The sequence below is a fragment of the Phaseolus vulgaris genome, chromosome 3 (assembly GCF_000499845.2).
Source record: "Phaseolus vulgaris cultivar G19833 chromosome 3, P. vulgaris v2.0, whole genome shotgun sequence".
Taxonomy (NCBI): domain Eukaryota; kingdom Viridiplantae; phylum Streptophyta; class Magnoliopsida; order Fabales; family Fabaceae; genus Phaseolus; species Phaseolus vulgaris.
In genome coordinates, this window is record NC_023757.2 from 40504317 (window position 1) to 40519128 (window position 14812).

Consider the following 14812-nt stretch of genomic DNA (forward strand, 5'->3'; position numbering starts at 1 on the left):
TGAAGCCAGAAGCACCATGGATTTTGTATGTCGATGGATCTTCCAACTGTTGCAAAATAGATCTATGATATTGCAAAACAGAAAACATATAAAACAGAGTGTGTGCAGATTTTCTCGGGGGTAGTGGAAGGGAGGTTCTCAAAGTGGTTACGAAAATGCAACAGCTTTGCGAAATATCCACGAAATCCTTTACCGTTGCGGGATAGGATTTCTCTTTGGTTCGTTTGCAAGATTGGGTCGTCCACGTTCTTTGCACGTCTTCCTCCTCTTAAGGTTGACTCCCACCTTTATCGGCACGTCTCCGGCGTCACCTCCGAACCTCCAAAACCACTAGAATCGTGCTCTCCTCTTCTAGTGGGTTGTTGAGCTTCTCACCTTGCCTATATATAAGAAGCACGAGAATGCTCCAAGACACATCTTCTTTGCCTCTCACCGTGCACCATTTTCTTCCCCTTTCCTTTTCACCTTTTCACTTTCCTCTTTTCTCTCTCTTCATTTACTACTTTATTATAAATACTTTTTTGGGTTTATTGAATTATTATTCTTTTAAGAGTAACTTGTTAGTTTTGATCTTCGGAAATTTTCAGGAAGTTCCTGTTGTATCCTGTGAGACTTGTGCAATACATCGCGGATAAGTCCTTATGGACAGTGATCGCTCACGCATTGAGAAATCAATTTTGTTCATGTTTTGAAGCCTCTTTTACTACAAGGCGGATGAGGGGCAAAAGTTGTTCTCGAAGGGCCATGAAAACTCCAGATAGAACAGTCTTTACATTTTGGGTTCAAAGCATCAAACAACCAAGCTGATTATGAAGCTCTCATAGTCGAGTTATTGGTGGCTAAAGACATGGGAGTCTGAAAGGTCGAGTGCAAGATAGAATCATAGATAGCAGTCGGTCACATCAGCGGGGAGTATCAAGTGAAGGATCTTTTGCTTCTAAAGTATTACCACTGATTGGTCGGCATCATGACAAGATTTGAAGGTGTCAGCATACATCAGATAAAGTGAGAAGATAACTCTCAAGCTGACATCCTATCAAAACTGGCCAATAGCAAGCTGAAAGGCCGACATGATACTATCATATAGCAAACTTTATATAATCTGTTGGTTGCCATCGAAGAATACATGACGATAGAGCAAGAAGGAGCATATTGGATTTCTGAGATCAAGGGTATGCTGGGAGATCGGGAAGCCAGGAAGGAATGTTGCGACCTCGCGATTACAAAGAAAGCTTCTCGTTTTGTCTTAGTGGGTGATGACCTATATAAGAGAGGTTTCTCAACTCCATTGCTTAAATGTGTCTAAGACCGAGGTTGAATACCTTTCGAAGGAACTACACCACGATGTTTATGGCTTACATTTGGGAGCACAAACAATGGTGACAACGGTATTGAGAGTCGGCTATTATTGGCCCACCCTGAGAGCCAATTGTGTCAACTTCGTTAAGAAATGCCAAAACTGCTAAGAGCCCGCTCCTCTCATACATCTCCATCCTCGTGACTTATAAAACATCAATTCTCCATGGTCGTTTGCCTTATGGGGGGTGGATATAGTCGGTCCTTTCCCACCAGCAACAGGGCAGAGAAAATTCCTACTAGTAGGGGTGGATTATTTTACAAAGTGGATCGAAGAAGAGCCTCTCGCGAAAATTACAACTCAACAAGTTCAAAGCTTCATTTGAAAGTGTTGAAGATGGAATAGACTCAACAAAAAGGACTAGAATGCATATTTGGTATTCCACCCACCATTATTACTGATAATGGGAGACAATTCACAAACCAGAAGCTTGCCGAGTTCTATGACAATCTTGCCATTCGGTACAAAACGAGTTTAGAAGAACACCCGTAGACTAATGGACAGCCGAATCCACAAACAAGGTCATACTGACTGAATTGAAGAAAAGGTTGGGCAGTGCGAAGGGAAGATGGACAAAAGAACTTGTTGAAGTCCTTTGGGCCTATAGGTGCACCCCGCACTCGGCCACAGGAGAAACTCCCTATAACCCCACCTACGACACAAATGTCATGTTACCGGTAGAAGTCAGAGGGTCGGCAATCCGACGAGAGCTTCACAACCTCAAGCAGAGAAGATCGATATGGTCGAATAGTCGAGAAGGCCGAATAACTCCCTTAATCCGAATGCAAAACATAAACCTTCAACTAACCGTGATTAAGTCATACTTAATGGTAAATCGAGATTAAGGCATAGTTAGGCCTTCTTTTGGATCCACATGCAAGCCCACGACAATTGAGGCTCGTCCAAAAAGTATAAATATTATAGGGGACCCCAACACAAAAGGTAATTTTTCACTTTAAACTCAGTTGCATATTGTACTCGAACTAACTTGATCGTCGGAGTGCCTTCGCAGGTACCCCCATTCGGCTTGAAGTGAGGAAGAACAAACCGAAGATCACCCCACTTAGAGGCTAAGAAGACTAGAAAACGAAGATAGAAGGAGTCACTCTACTAGGATCCCGACCTTGTAAGAACAATAGTCGTTCTGTTTTTTTTTTATCTAACTATTTTAAATGTTCTCGGTTATTTAATTTCAATTGTTTTTAAAATAAGTAAATATAGTTTTTTTGTTAAATAGATAATAACAAAGTTAAATTAGACTAAAGAATTAGTATATGGACGCCAAACAAGAATTGTGTTTGGTTAAGAGTTAAGCATGTATGATATAACTGATGAGTCTGATTACATTAAACTCTTTATAAACTAATAAGAATGAGTTTTTTGTGAAGTTAAATGTTGAGTTGTGTAATGCAACTAAATAAGTTGAGATATCTTGTGAATTAAGTGTAGTTCAGTTTTGTTGAATTTCTTTTAGAAAGTTAAAATCATATTCTTTCGAAATAGTATTGTTAGGATTAATCATCATAACTAAAATATTGTTTGTTTCAAAGCGAAAGTCGATGCTTCATCATAATTTTATTTTTAAAAAATATCTCAATAAATTTGAGAATGAAGAAATATATAAATTCTTATTGACCTTAACTCTGAATAGTTTGAGAGTGAGCAGTATAATGCAATAGTTTGAGGGTTAGCAGTATAATGCAGGTTGGATTGTGAAAAACTCTTGACGAAGCTGCGGAATAATTAAGTGTGCAAAAATATGTTAAGCAAAGAGTTTATTATGATTGAGTTGTTGGAATGGAAGGTAATTTATAGGGAAAGAGAAGGAGAAGAAAAGGAGCAGTTGAAGAGTTGAGATTTTGTGAAAGAAGGGAAATAGAGTTAGTTGTGTTGTTGAGTTATGGATGGATATGATGTGCACACGTACATAGGACTGAGTGAGAGAGAGAGAAAGAGGTGGGGTGGCCGACAAAACTGGTTTTCTGGATTACACATTCCAACCACCCCTCACTTCGCTCCACGTCCCCACCCTACCCTCCATCCCTCTCATTTTCAACTCTTCATCTCGTTTTTTTTTTTCTTTTCTTTTTTACCACTCTCATCGTCTCACCTTATTTCTAACACACAAAACATTCAAAATCTAATATAATCTATTAAGACATTATGAATTTGCTTTCTAATTTATTTTTTATAAAATTCGATTATTGGAGGATATTATCAAGCATGTAACCATTTATCATTTTTTTCTAAAATCATGACCAGCACCTAATTATTTTATGTTTTCAGAATTATTTCAAAATATTTGGAAACCCAATTTTAATTATGAAAATTATGCTTTTGTACTTATAATATCTGCAATAAGATACAATTTTACTTAAAATAGTATACATTTATATACTTCTAAAAATTGGATACAAGAATTCTATTGAGATAATGTGTTAAATCTAAGCAATATCTCTATATAAATATAAGTTAATATTTGATCTTAGGTTGTTAGAGTGTATTAAATGTTGATAAATATGTATCTTAATATGATCTTTATAAGATTGAGTTAAACTCTTATGTTAAATGAGTATCTATTAACACTACTTTCGTGATTAATGTTCTAATATCATGTACGATTGTATCCAATTATCCTCTAATATTATTATTAGGGTGTTAGAATAAGACTTAGTTGATATAGTTGTTTGTGGCCGAAGAGATCTCGACTTCGTGTAGTATATTAAGTTGACAAAACTATATATACAAAAAATATATATATATATATATATATATATATATATATAACTCTATTTAACTCCTAAATAGATATATGTAATATTATATATTCATTATTAGGTAAGATTGCAACAATTCATACATATAAATAAGGATAAATTAATTATTTTTAAATCATCACACAACATGATATACATATAAAAACATAAATATATGAATCAAATCATATCCTCATAATTGGATCATAGAAATTCTTAAGTCTTAATAAAATAATGTGTTTTTGTAACACTCAACTCTTGTCAAAAGGCTAATATTAAACATGTCCACTTTTAAAAGAATCGTATTAAACATGTCTCACCAAAGAGTAACCCATTATTTATCATAAGCATATGCAAATACATCCTTAACTTCCTATGCTGAAGTAGTTCATTCTCCTACATTGTAACAATGATGCACAAAGTTTCTACAACTTCTCATCACCTTATACCTTAATTGTCTCATTTCCTTAATAACTTATTACTACGATCTTTGGGGCCATACCATCCTAGAAATCTCTCATAAGGGCAACACACACCAATAATACACACAATAATAATATACGCAGTGGCAATATTTCAAGAAAAGAAAAAAAAAACAAATCCTAAGTAGGGATAAACTACTCACCTATATATATATATATATATTTTAACTTAATCTTTCATCTTGATATATTCTCATATTCATATTCTACCAATATAATAATATCCTTGTTATTCTTTAATTTTAGAGAGAATGTAAAAAAATAGAGTTTTAAGAGATAAATTTTTTAATAAAACAAAAATTAGTAACATTTAACCTATTTATCTTTATCCATTAATATTTATATCTTCTAAAATTTGACAACTTACATCCATATTTTGCGTCTTTATACTAAAAAAATGGGAGGAGATTGAGTTTAGTATAAATACTATTTTATTTTTTAAAGTAATATATATATATATATATACATATATTTCACTTTAGAAAATATAACAATATAAAGCAGTATCATAAAGTTATTACTTCTTACAATAATTACATTATAAATCATATTAACATAAATATTGATAAAATTAACTGTATGTACTGTTAAACTTTAAGAGAACAACCATTATCTCAATACAAAATACAAGTAAATCTTATTTGATCATGTATTATTCAATAAAATATTTTTAATTATTGTTTATTTAACTGAGTTTTGATTTTTTAACGTTTTTTTTGTTTTGATGTGTTTCAAGAATGATAATTATTGAATAAAATGATTCAAATTAAATGATGTTAACTATGACTTAATGCTTTTTTAGAGAATGAAAAAAAGGTGTATATATGTATGTAGAGAGAATGGGAGGGGGAAGAAGAGAAAAGCTCCTGTGGTATATTTAGTTATCACATAAAACAGAAATTATAAATTTTATTTATACAATTCTACATAAATGTTTAAAACTAAAAGGAAAATGTACATTACTTTCTTAGATGGTAACTTATAACATTTATCATTTAGATATAACTATTCAATTTAGATTATAATTCTTATTCATCACAATAATTAGTCTTTTTTTTTTACAAATTTCGCACCTTATACATTATTTGTATTTAATGATTCGTTATTGATTTGATTGTTTTTTCCTATAGTTTATCTAAAGTAAGTTAATTTTGTTTTAATTACTCATAAAATTCTCGCGATTTTAAAATTTTGCCTAACACTTAATTTACTTGGAGTTTCAAATTTTCAACGAAGTTCGAAAATTATGTTTGTAAATTGAGAAAATATGTTCAATAAAAATCTAAATCCACCCCCTTAAGTTTTATAAGACTACGTAAGCACAAAAGCAAGGCACTCAAACCATTCACTTTGATTAACTATTGTAACATGAGATTTTTCAGGAAAAAATATAAATAAAAAATATTTATTTATTTATTTAAAATTTCATCTTTCTAGTACTCTATTTTTAAACTCTTTAAATTTTGAGAAAAATCAATCTAACATTGTTATGCTATATCACTACAAGAAAATTATGAAATAGAAACAAATTTTTAGAAATCAAAATAATTAGTTGTAGTAGTAACTAAATTAAATATCAGTTTAGAAACTAAAAAAAAATTGGTTTCTAAATTAATTTATATTATTGTTAAATAGTTTCTAAATTGGTATCTAATTAACAACTAAGGTTTTAGAGACCAAATTTAGAAACTAAATAATTGGTAGTTAAAACCTTGGTTGTTAATTAGATACCAATTTAGAAATTATTTAACAATAATAAAAATTAATTTAGAAACCAATTTTTTTTTTAGTTTCTAAAATGGTTTCTAATTTAGTTACTATTGCAACTAATTATTTTGATTTCTAAAAAATGGTTTTTATTTCATGATTTTCTTGTAGTGTATTGTATCTTTAGATAGGTAGCTAGAAAAGGATATAGTAACCCAAATGATACTTTTTTTGTACGTTAATCAATTCTTATTAAGTATTATTTTTCTTCTTCATTTTTTAGTATTTAGTCCATGAGAAAGGTTAGTGGTGTTGGAAATGATAATTATAGTTTTGGAATGAGATGAAGAATAAATGTAACCACTAATCCACATGGAGTTATTATTAATATGATATATAATATATTGATTTGGATGATTTTAGAGTATGGTTTTAATTTATTTTTTATTGATTTTTTTAAAATGTGAATATGGGTGCTTTAAAGTTTGATATTGTTTAAATGGTTGCTTAGTGTTCAAGTGATAGAGGATTTAACTCGAACGATTGAGAGAATAATTCAAATAAAAGTTTGTACGAAAGAGAGGTTGAGATAACTCTTTCTCCTTTAGAAGGATATCACTCAAAAGGATATCACTTAAGCGTTACAATGGTCGCCAAAGCAAGGTTGTGATAGTATCGTATGAATTTTTGAAATTTATATGTGTGAAGATACTTAAGTGAGGGTGGAACATTCAAGTGCAAATTAAACAATGGTTAAAACTTTGAAACTTGGTTGAAGAAATCAAATATGTGTGTATTACTCAAGCTATGAGGTCACTCAAATATGCAAATTCACATTTAAGCGAGAAAAAAAAAACAAATTCAATTATGCTCTCAATATATATCTTGCTTCAGGTGAAACTTATTTTTAATTAAGGAAAATGTAGTCACTCAAATAATTTTATACAATGTAATATTATACTGATCATGATATATTTATTAAGATATGTGATTAATGTATTATATATATATAATATATATATATATATATATATAAAAGAGATGTTGTTGAAATATGTGTGAGAATTATCATTACAAATGCTATACTATAATATAACATGTATCTGAGTATCTTAAAGTGTGCATTGTGTAGTAATTATACTGTACATTAAGGATATGAATGAAGATTTTAGTATCATATTAAAATGTTTTAATTGATAATATTTATTTAGAATGTTGATGAAAGATTCTTTACTTTTATTTACGATGTAATAATATAATCCAAAATTATACTGAAATTGTTAAAATAAAATGTGATATAAATTAGCTCAGTAGCTTACCCTTATATTATTTTAGCATGTCATAATTGAATGTATGCACCAGAATAAACAGTAGCAACATAATCAGGTTGCTAAAAGATAATTTAAACATATTTCTGCATATACTCTTTTGAAATACTTGACTTCCTATGATTATGTGATTTATAAAATACATATACTTATGTATTTTATTGCATTGTCAACTAGTTATGTTTAATAAAACGAGATATAAAAAACACAATTAAGCTTGTGCTATAAGATAAATTTAACATTTTCTATTAATACAAATTCTAATGATATTTTATCAATATACAATCAAACAACAAACATAATTATTTAATTAAAACTAAAATGTATTATTCAATTTTTTTGAAAAATCGTTGAATTTGATATTAAGACAGATCGATATAAAATATATTTTTACTACAATAGAAAACTGTTTTTATTAATAACTCAACAGTACAATGTTATCATCAATGCTCTTCTTAATATAAATTAAATTATTAATTTCAACATCACGTGCCTGTTCCCAAGAAAATACGAATAATTTAAGTTATAGTGTAAAATTTATGCCAATAAAAATATTATTATAATGTACGAATTATTAAATTTCTAGCGTACGTCTATGTCATATCTTATAAACATTAAATTAAAAAGTAAGTATATACTAACAAACGCTTTTAAATTTCATTAATGTGTGTAATTGTTATTGTATTGGAGTATGTCAGCAGTTTATAATTAAAAAATATATAGAAATACATTCACCTTATAGTTCAATAGAGTTGAACAAGCTTTGTCTTGGTTAAAACTAACTTTACCAATAATACAGTAATTAACATCAATTATTTAACAAACAAAAAAACACACTTTAATTTTTCAATGAAGAAAAAGATTGAAAGAAACTCCGGATTTAAATAGAAAACAGTACGCACTTGATTTTTGTTAATATAAAGCATTTGAAACAATTATTAACTATATATTTTTTTAAAAGTACACTGAAATGTAGTTTTACTAAAAAAAATAATTCTATTATTATTATTTTTTAATAATTAAATAAATTATACATGTACTATTATTAGATGTAGAAAACAATAAAAAAACTTAACATTAATTTCATACATATCTTTTCTTCATATTACCAAAACGTAATCCACAAAATACTAAATTAAATGTTCTTTTATCAAAATCAAATCCTTATATTATTATTAGTAAAATACGTCTTTTATTACTCAAAATATCTCAGACACACCCTTCAGTTTCAGTCCATATAAAAAATAAATATAATTTTTAATTCTTACAGGTAATTATACTTGTGTTAAAACGCAAGTATATTAAAATTTGGAGGTATTAACTTTTTTGAATCTCTTTAAGTTAAATTTTTTTAGTAAAATAATTATGAATAGTGGTAATTTATGTTATAATTGAGAGTTATATAGAATAAATATGAATTTATGCAATATGTTAGAAAGTGCGTGGGTTGGGCTGCGAAAGTAGTTACGGGTATGTTATAGGGGTTGTTGGGTCAATTCAGGTTGATTCCCAAATCCCGAAACATAGCATAACATAAACATTACAACTCAGAGGACAGGCACATAGATAGATGTAAGTAAGTAATATAGAGAGGGAAGAAGTACGTTGTTGCAGCCTCCACGCATATTTGTCACTCTCTCAAACCCATTCTCATTCCGCATCCCAATTCTCTTATCTCTCTCCCTCTGCTTTTTCTTCTCCGTACTCTCTCTACACATACACACATGTGTGTTACTCAACAACACCAACACACTCACTGACATAAACACTAGTTTCAGGTGCATCTCATCAAAACTACTCCCTCCCAATTAACTCCAACAAATGCAGCAAATACACTCCATGGCACCGGGAACGGGAGGAGGAGGAGCAGGAGGAGGACCCAGGTTTTTCTCCGCCACCGCCACCGCCGACAGGAGGCTCCGACCCCACCACCAGAACCACCAGGCGCTTAAGTGCCCCCGCTGTGATTCTCTCAACACCAAGTTCTGTTACTACAACAACTACAACCTCTCCCAGCCCCGCCACTTCTGCAAAAACTGCCGCCGCTACTGGACCAAAGGGGGCGTCCTCCGCAACGTCCCGGTCGGAGGCGGCTGCCGCAAATCCAAACGCTCCAACAAACCCGCCAAAACCTCCGACACCGCCCCTCCTCCCCCGCTGCCCGACCCCGACCATTCAAGCAGCGAGAGCTCGAGCCTCACCGCCGCTGCCGCGGAGCCAGTATCGGCGCCGATAAACTCCGATTCCACGAACGTGCAAGAGTCGAAGTTGTTGGTCCCCGCGGATCCTGTTTTGGAAACGAATCCTCTGGAGCAAGGAGCAGGGGACTGCGGTGGTATCTTCTCCGAGATTGGACCTTTCACCAGCCTGATCGCTACTTCAACTAACGAGCCATTGGCTTTCGGTTTCGGGAACGCTCTGCCCGATGCGTCGTCGTTTCAGTGGCAGAACTCGAAGGTGACCAGCAACCAGGAATTGAAGTTGCCCGAAAGCTCCTTCCTCGATCACACCGTTGATTTGACGACTATGCATGGTAAAACGAGCCACGGAACATTCGGATCGTTGGATTGGCAGGGCGGTGCGGATCAAGGTTTGTTTGATCTCCCTAACACCGTTGATCACGCTTACTGGAGTCACACTCACTGGTCTGACCACGACAATTCTTCTCTCTTTCATCTCCCCTGAAAACGGCTCCACTCCTTCACAAATCTCATCTCACCTTTTTTTATTGTTTCTTATATAATTTTAACTTGAAAGGAGGGCAAAGGATATTTGAAACCAAACTCAAAAGTAAAAAGAAAAAATCGAAAGCGAAGGTGGAAGGACTCGATATAATTAATGACGAGGTGTATATTTTTTTTTTAATTTATAAATTTGGGGGGTGATTGAGCTTGATTCTAATTAGTGACGTGCATGCACAACTAATTCCATGTTAGTTTCAATCTGATTTTTCTTTTTCCTTTGTTTTATGAGCTCACGTTTTAATATATGTATGTGGAATTTGATTGATTAACAGAGAAATTATAGCAGGGTGTTTTGATATGGACCGTAATTGTTTATTGAGTTGGTTGTTTAGGTTTGGGCTTTTTGGTTTATTTTGTCACGCTGGTCCTTCCGTACGATGATTATGGCGTCTCTCTTATTATTATTATAGTACTAACAATGAATTAAGAAATAATAGGTGGTGGGAGGGAGAAGAGAAGAGAGTATTGGTTGAATGTTAGTTAAATTGTATTGTGAGGTTGATGCAAGATGCGGGAAATGAAAGAAAGAAAGAAAGAAAATAGGGATTGGGTGGGATAGGGTAGGTTGGGGCGTGGGGTAGTGATGAGTTGCATGCGCGATCATGTTGATGAGTCCGCGTGCGGGAGAGGAATGCAAAAAAAGTGGGGACACGTGGGTTTGAGTTTGGGTGGGAAGAGAAGAATGTGATGTGTTGTGTTGTGGTGGATCACAAGGGGAAGAAGAGCAATTAATCTGGATGGAGGAGTGGTGGAGAAGTTATATCTAAAGTAGTGCATTCATAGTGGAGTATCAACTCAACCACTGTTGTTTGTGGGGATATGCATGGAAAGAGAGGGTCATCATGGCGCGGACAGCGTCTCTCTTCACCAGAAATCAACAACAGTTGAAGCTGACGGTGATTATTTATTCATGACGCGGATGGGTCCATGCTGCCAGTGCCAGAGTGACGCGGATGCCTCTGTTCCAACACGGCAAACCAACAACCACTCCATCCTCATACCCCCCCTCGCACTTTCACCTCCAACTCCAAACACACTATTTTCTTTACAATATTCAAATAGGATCAAATTTCTTTATCATTCAAGATACACTACTGCTTATTTAACCAAGTTCCAAAATATTACTCCTGTTTTCCCCCCATCTCAAGACTTACCATATTTGTCGTCTATAGTATTTACTGCACTCTCCAAATACGGTCCCAAACCTAAACTGACAAAATGTATGCATATTCAAATTCAAATTAATCTAGGTAGGACTAGAGGGAGTCCTTGTCATGATGAGCTAGGTGTGGTGGCTTCATAGTATTAAGTTTCAATCTGATCCTCTAACAATAGCAGTTTGAAGTTAATTATTGTTGTCCGAAAGTCACTGATATGATGCAAGAATTGATCGGTACAATCAATAGCGAAACGACCGACCAATTTCCCTGTATATATCTATTTATATATATAACATTGAACGTGAATGTTTTGTTGTCCATGTGTTAGTTAATATTAGTAAATAAAGGAGGGTAATAAACTGAACTAAGACGTAGGGAAGAGGGGAATTGCGAGGGAAGTGGTTCAAAGGGATGGGATGGGGGAAAGGCAAGCAATTGTTAGGGTGTGTGCAGAGTTAGCCCATATTGTTTGCCGAAATGGGTGATGGAAGGATGGACTAAGACTAGAGACAACTGGTCCATGGCGTGGCCTTTTAATGTGACAGAGCAGCGTGGATTGCGACTGCACCCATGTTAGGGCCTCAGAACTAGGCACATGGTTTTCGTGGTCCTTCTTTCCACTCACTATTGTGTTGTCATACATAGCTGCCCCTATTCAAACCTTGGCGTCTGAACTTGTGCATTCAACCATTATTGCTTAGCTCCTTTCCCTACACCCTCTACTCTAATCAGACTTCAACCAATACTATTATCATTATTGTATTGGTCTGTGGAAAAGAGTCAGAGTGTAGACCATATGTCTGGTGATGAATGATGTTAATGTTAGGAATGTATTCCTTTGATGTTAAGGTTAGGAATGTATTCCTTTCCTTCCTATTCTGCCAACAGATTTCCCACGATCTTTGCCCTTTATATTAATTACGTAACGTACAAGTGCTGCTACTTATTTTATCTATATGTACTTTTGCTCTTCGTAATAATCCAATGAATCACTTTACCCAACCCAACCGGTGTGGGCTCATTTGGACGAGGTTCTGTACTTTCTGGCTCAGCTGCAAATCCATGTTTGGCAGAGATGGCATCAAAGTCTAGTATTATTAATGCTATGTTTGATTCTGTTGAGCATGCCTGTGCTGTTGCTACTTCCATGGACTCTTCAACCATTGTAATACCTCATGCTCTTGCACAAGTTATTAAGGAGCTATGAAGACATTGCTACCTAAAGTGTGAAGAGATTCAGAATTTGTAAGCATGTTTTACTTCTGGCTGATCAATTTCAAATATAGCTGTTTGTTTTACCGTTCAAAGGATGGTTCAACGCCAATCCAGCGTTTAAGGGTGCCTCTGAAAACAGTTTAAAGGTTTGTAACTGGAAAATCTCACTTTTCAAAACTTAACTTAGATCCAAATTCACACTTACTTGACTCATGGTCAACTGCACACAAAGATGTTCGAAGATTATACCTTCTTTTGAACTTCACACTTAAAAAAAAAAATCTACCTTTTTTTCACCCTTTATCTTTAAATTTCTATGGCTAAACATGCACAAACACTTCGTGCAGACACATAAAAACGACTTCTCCATCTAAAATAATTGGATGTGGGGCTAGCATTGGCTCCCTTTTTCAAAGTAGGAAATATCTTAAAATCCTTATCTTATTTTGGGGAGAAAATATCTTCTCAATTGGTTATTATGCATTAATGGGTGGGAAAAAAAAAAGTTGCATGACGACTTCCAACCTCATGCATAAAACGACATATATCTAGTCATAAATATGGCAACGCCAAGAGAATTTACATGATCACCACTAGCACCCTATGACACCATGAAAGTGAAACATGGAACCGAAAAGTTTTGCATGTCTCACACTACACAAAAGATAAATGTCCCGGGCAAAAGGATTTGAAAATGAAACACCTCTCCCTCTGGCTCTGTGTTGATTAGAAGAATAAAATATCAATTCTCGTGTAAATAACCAAGCTCAAAATGTAAAATTGCAGCAGGGTAAATATGTCTTCCACCATTGATACTCTCATTATTGTCCTTTCACCATTCTCACCGGCCTTTCCTTTGAGAGGGTATCTGTTCGTGCACTTGTATTTTAATTTGTCTCGGCTATTCATATCGCATAAGTAAGTACTATTAAAACTATAAAAAAGTTATTATAATTATGGTTTTTTTAGTAAAAATAAAATAAAATAGAGAGCGAAAAAGATATAAGAAATAAAGAAAGTGTTTGGTAGATTTAAAACAAAAGATGAGAAAAAAAAATTAAAATACATTTTACAAATTGATTTTTTTTTTCTTAACCCAGACACATTTTGATTTTTTTTTTCTTAACCCAGACACATTTTTTTTATTCATTTATACCAAATAGATTCTACATATTCAGATATAAAAACCTATAAGCATTGCTTCTTGAGAACTAAATATGGACTTTTAGACGGTTTCTATTCCATTACAAGAAAATCATAAAATAAAAATTAATTTTAGAGACAAAAAATAATTAGTTATTATAGTGACTAAATTAGAGACTATTTTAGGGACTAGCTAAATTTTTTGTTTCTAAATTAGTTTATATTATTGTTAAATGATTTCTAAATTGGTATTTAATTAGTAACCAAAGTTTTTGCTATCAAATTTAGAATCTAAATAATTGTTAGTTAAAACCTTGGTAGCTAATTAAATACCAATTTAGAAACTATTTAACAATAATAGAAACTAATTTTAGAAATCATTTTTTTTAGTTTATAAAATGGTCTCTAATTTAGTTACTATTGCAACTAGTTATTTTGGTCTCTAAAGATTGGTTTCTATTTGATGATTTTTGTGTAGTGTTCCTGTATAGACTATCGACTATATCCAAAGCACAAAAAAAGAAACACAAGTGTATCAACTTCTATCTTTTTCCTCCCTTGTTTTATGTTGTTCACGTTGGTTAACCTTCTTTTTTTCTCTTTCAGTTCTGGTCCTAGGTGTTTTCCCTATCATTCTTAAGTCCTTTTTTTTTATTTGTATAAACATGTATAACACACATATATGTAATCATGTCTTATATACTTTTAAGAATAACTGTATGATGCATATAACATATTGTATCCAATATATGTATGGTATCGATAACACGTATCATTAATATGTGCTTCATAATTCACTAGTTGAGGATGGACTAAATGATTTGTTGTAGTTAATTTTATGACGCACGTTCAGATTTTGTTACATAAACAACGTACGATGTTAGGCGAGATAGAGGATCTATCCCTCCCAAATCAATCTG

At 33.0% G+C, this 14812-nt stretch overlaps 1 protein-coding gene across 1 annotated transcript; it reads left to right on the forward strand.

Moving 5' to 3' along the window:
• The first annotated feature begins 9182 nt into the window (after positions 1 to 9182).
• On the forward strand, positions 9183 to 10672 carry LOC137807688 (dof zinc finger protein DOF5.4-like). Its single transcript, XM_068608447.1, has one exon. It carries the CDS (start codon positions 9452 to 9454, stop codon positions 10313 to 10315), a length of 864 nt encoding a protein of 287 aa, XP_068464548.1. The 5' UTR covers positions 9183 to 9451; the 3' UTR covers positions 10316 to 10672.
• The last annotated feature ends 4140 nt before the right edge of the window (positions 10673 to 14812 follow it).

What these genes read in the sequence shown, in the direction of transcription:
- LOC137807688 (XM_068608447.1), top strand. Translation starts at nt 9,452, where the DNA reads ATGCAGCAAATACACTCCATGGCACCGGGAACGGGAGGAGGAGGAGCA.